The sequence below is a fragment of the Gadus macrocephalus genome, chromosome 9 (assembly GCF_031168955.1).
Source record: "Gadus macrocephalus chromosome 9, ASM3116895v1".
NCBI classification, from domain to species: domain Eukaryota; kingdom Metazoa; phylum Chordata; class Actinopteri; order Gadiformes; family Gadidae; genus Gadus; species Gadus macrocephalus.
Genome location: NC_082390.1, coordinates 9,016,660 through 9,021,368, shown reverse-complemented (window position 1 = coordinate 9,021,368; position 4,709 = coordinate 9,016,660). Strand labels below are relative to the sequence as shown.

The 4,709-nt window shown below is 52.5% G+C and overlaps 1 protein-coding gene across 1 annotated transcript in view; it reads right to left on the bottom strand.

The window, feature by feature from the left end:
* The window catches only part of LOC132464941 (CUGBP Elav-like family member 2), a 15,371-nt gene extending 12,522 nt beyond the window's left edge, over positions 1–2,849 (bottom strand). Inside the window, exon 1 of the mRNA XM_060061575.1 lies at positions 2,756–2,849. Within this exon, the coding sequence (XP_059917558.1) occupies positions 2,756–2,849 (94 nt within the window). The remainder of the gene's footprint in view (positions 1–2,755) is intronic.
* Between the last annotated feature and the right edge of the window lie 1,860 nt (positions 2,850–4,709).

Genomic DNA, 4,709 nt, shown 5'->3' with positions numbered 1-4,709 from the left:
ATCACAGACACAGACACAGACACAGACACAGACACACACACACACACAGGAAGTTTGATGAACACACAGAACCCAAGCCCATACAAACACACAGTAAAGTAAAGTAGCTTCCTCACACAGAACAGGAAGCAGGAAACTCTCCTCAGTCCAGAGTCAGAATCCTTTAGTGTCCATCATTTTCTGACGGAAGACTGTCCACAGACCGGCTCAGTATCACACCCTGCACTAAAAGCAACAATGTAGTGCAAGTTGAAGTAAAGAACCCTTCGGTAGAAGTGTGTTTTGGCTGACTGGCAGAATGTCAGCCATCTTTTTTTGGAGTGTGCTGAGTAACCAGGCAACACGTCCACTGGCCCGCCGTGCTGTCGTCTAAATATAACCCCCTGTACTGTATACAGTATAGGCACCGTACAGTACCCTACCAGCTACAGGTATACTGCGTCCCTCAGGGATTCTCCCAGTTGGCAGGATCCCCAAACTCAACATCAGTTACAACTCCAACCTTGAAAGGCCAGGCGGGCGGCGGCATAAAAACAGGCAGACCCGCTCACACCGCCGCTGTGTAGCGGCTCAGCGGATAGTGACATATATAGGACGTAGAAATTAATTAGCAGAACGAACCCTGACCTTTGGCGACTCTTGTGTCTGGGCCTTGATGTCCCAGGAGGGGGTGGGCGGTTGGGGGAGGTGCGAGCCTGTGTGTGTTTAAAGACAAAAGCTCACTTCATCACTTCACGAACAGCCAGCAGCAGCAGCAGCTCTCCTGTGTGAGCGAGATCAACCAGAGGCCTCCGCGCCCTGCCTCTGATGACAACAGCCAATCAGACGAGGGGGTGCCATGAGTGGACCCAAGTCACTGGATGACTCGAAGGTCACTCATGACAGGGACCCCGCCCCTGCAGGTGGACAAATCAGAAACCCAGGAGTGAAAAGAACCTCTGAAGACAAGAACCTCTGGAGACAAGAACCTCTGGAGACAAGAACCTCTGGACCAATGAAGACAAGACACCTACATGAAGCCCACACAGGGGTACCAGACACAGCACGCTGACGTCGACTCGTGTCGATCGCTGACTGACCGCGGAGGGGAACCAAGGCATTGGAGCCACGGTCGCCCCACGCGTCAGAGCTCCTCGCCCGACTAATGAGACCTTCTGCGGCTGCGGACTCACTGGCTCTCAACACGCGTCACCACGACAACGCACGTGGAGATGCACACACACACACAGCGCATCACCGTGACAACGTGTCACCAGACGAGGACAAGAAACCTTGAGCACCCTAAACAGTTATTAGGACCAGAGAGAGAGAGAGAGAGAGAGAGAGAGAGAGAGAGAGAGATCGATGACGCTGGTTAGTCACCACGGTACGAGAACCAACAGCCAACTCAACCTGTACAGAGGACAGCAGAACGGATGCAGTGTTGTATGAGAGGTGTATGAGAGGTGTATGTTCAGCTTGCGATTCAATGCATGTAGTGTACAGCGACGTAGCTCCAGTGCTACAGGGGACTTGCGCCAGGGGAATGCCCCTAAACTCTCTGACACGCCTCAGCTCAGCCAAGGTACAGACCCCCTGATGGTGGATCTGACAGGTGGGTCGCCTTGACCGAGCAATCAGCGGAGACTAACCCAACACACACACACACACACACACACACACACACACACACACACACACACACACACACACACACACACACACACACACACACACACACACACACACACACAGCATGTCCAGCTGGACGGGAACAAAACGCCCTATCGCAGGCGTTTAGGGTAACAGATGGAGGGAGGTGAGGAGAGAGGAGGCAAGGAGGGAAAGAGGACACTGAGGAGGAGAGGAGAGAAAGGGAGAGGAGAGAGGAGAGAGGATGGGATACTTTGTGATCCGTCTCCCTTGGAGCCAACGCTTCAGATTCTTGTAAAGCATTGCAGTGCTCGACTTTTTATCACGGCCACGGGCACAGCGTGTGCGTGTCCACACACACAACACACACACAGCATCCTGTATGGTCATATGCGTCCTCCATGACAAACGTTTATTTTTGTTTTAAAGTACAAGCCGTATTATGGTCCAACTTCGACGGACCGCAGTGTCATCCCCGCTCAGAGCGAAAGACTCCAATGCCCCGTCGTGACCCCACAACAACACCTGCTGGTCACATCCCTTCGGCCTCCTGTCACTCCTCGCGCTGTAATCTACGTCAAAGCGGAACCGGTTCACGCGAGCGTTGCGACGGTCGGTGTGCAGAGTAACGCCTGCCCGCTTGAGGACTAAGAATAGATCAGGTATCAGGCAAATCGGGATTAGCCCCGCGCTTCTCCAACGTCTCCGCGCCGATCCACCGGTGGTGCGGGACGCGACGCGAAAACGCGAGGGGAGAAGTTCAGATCCCACGCCCCCCGGGGTGTCAGCGATGTGGGTTCTACATTGGGCTGTTATAGCACAGACACACACGCACGCACGCACGCACACACGCCTACCCCCACCCCCCAACACACGCACACGCACACACACACACACACACACACACACAGTTCACCTTTCGTCCAATCAATCCCCGTTGGATCAAATCCCCTGTCCCGCAGCCACTGAAACCACTTTCCCGTCAACATGAACAGAGCAGGTGTCTGACATCATGTGATTAGTTATGGATGACAGGCAGACAGACAATCAAGACCGACGCTCAGGGAAATAATAATGCAATTAAAGGGAAGAGGATAGACAGGCAGCGAGAGGGGAGACTGACCTGTCTGTCCTTTCCCCAGCGTCTTCTCCAGGCGGTAAGGTCCCACATAGTTGGCGTGCTGGGCGCCGCTGGTGTCTTTTCCAGACGAGGACATGTCTGACGGGGGATCAGGGAGTTGGAGATCAGCGCAGTGGCGGTTATTCCCGAGAATAACGCACTCCGTCCTCCGCTGAGCGTCCTGGTTACTCCACAAAACCTCCTGCTCTCCTCTCCGGTCTCTCTGCCGATCTCTCTGCTGCTGTTGTGCAGAGCTGTCGCCCTCCCCTGTCTCTCTCCCGCTCCCTCCCTCCTCGCTTGCTGTTCGAGAAGGCAAGGCTCCCTCACTCTCTTCTTTGCTCGGTTTTTTTCTCTGCTGCAGACCGACCGCAAGTGCCTCAGGCTCCAGATATCATTGTTGCTATGGGCTGCGGTCCCCCTGGTCGCCGCTAGGGGCGCTAGTGAGGCGTAGGGATGATTGGCAGCAGAAGTAGCCAAACAGGGGAGATGTCCAGCTTGTTGCTGGAGCAACGTATTATTTTGCTGATTATTTATTTTGGTACCTTTTCCCTTAATTTGTATTCGCCGTAGTTATTAATCAGCATGACGTGTGTGTGTGTGTGTGTGTGTGTGTGTGTGTGTGTGTGTGTGTGTGTGTGTGTGTGTGTGTGTGTGTGTGTGTGTGTGTGTGTGATAAGAACAGTATTTTCGTGGTAGTTTCCATTTCACACACCACTGGTCTGAGACCTGTGACTGTGGTTCTGGCCTCTGGTCCTTTTAACTCTCAGAGAGAGAGAGAGAGAGAGCAGGTGCCCAGGGACTCGTCCAATCACATGCACGCACACACAGACGCACCCAAACACGGCAGTGCACACACACATGCTAGTGCATACACGCATGCACGCACCCAGGCCAGTGCAGGCACACACACACACACACGCGCCAGCAGACACACAAACGCACGCACGCTACAAGCACACAAACACACACGCAATCACAAAACAATGGACAAGAAACACCACACACACACACACACACCCACACAAGCATGAAGCACACAATGGTTAACGTTTCAGCATTATCAGAAATGTTTGCGGTCACCTGTTAACAGATAAAATAACAAATGTTCTTCATCTTGAGCCATCTTTCTCATCATTTTGATAATTTAATGGACAAAGAATGAGCTTTCTGCTGATCTCATTACTTTTGCTTACCCTCTTCATCGCCAAAGACACAACTGGTAAAAATAGAAACATCTAACCATACCGGACAGGGGACTAAAGTGAAAGGAGACCTTTCCACGACAAACCCATCACTCCCATATGATGAGCCTTCATCCCAGTGCGTTCATCGGGATTAATTAGGTGCTATAGAGCCGGTTATGTTCCAGGTCTATAGAGCTGGATATGTTCTAGGTATGTTCCAGGTTTGTTCCAGGTGGATAGGTGACAGAGCACATGCCTGCAGTAGAACAGAGATGTGATGCCAGGTTTCAGGTACCAGGTGGGCACCATTTTAATAATGCATCGAACCTGCTGCTGCCACCGTGATAATGGCAGCCTCTCCACTTTGAAGTGTGCCAGAAACATCTGTAGCTCACCGTTTTTAATCATCTTGACGGCGTTCTCTCTCTCTCTCTCTCTCTCTCTCTCTCTCTCTGTCTCGCTCTCTCTCTCTCTCTCTCTCTCTCTCTCTCTCTCTCTCTCTCTCTCTCTCCTCATCTGTTTCTCTCTCATTATCTCTCTCTCTCTCTCTCTCTCTCTCTCTCTGACCCCAATCCCTCCTCTATCTCCATCGCTATCTGACAGAAATGGAACTAACGAGTTTCTGTTCTGCTGTTGTTGTGGATGACGTCATTAGTATTTGCGTTTTGCCCGCGTGGTGGGTGGAGGGGAGGCTGAGTGTGCATGCACTGCGCGTCACGCTTGTGTAAAGGTTCTGGTGGCCCACCAGGCCGCCTTGGCACTCAGCAGACCCC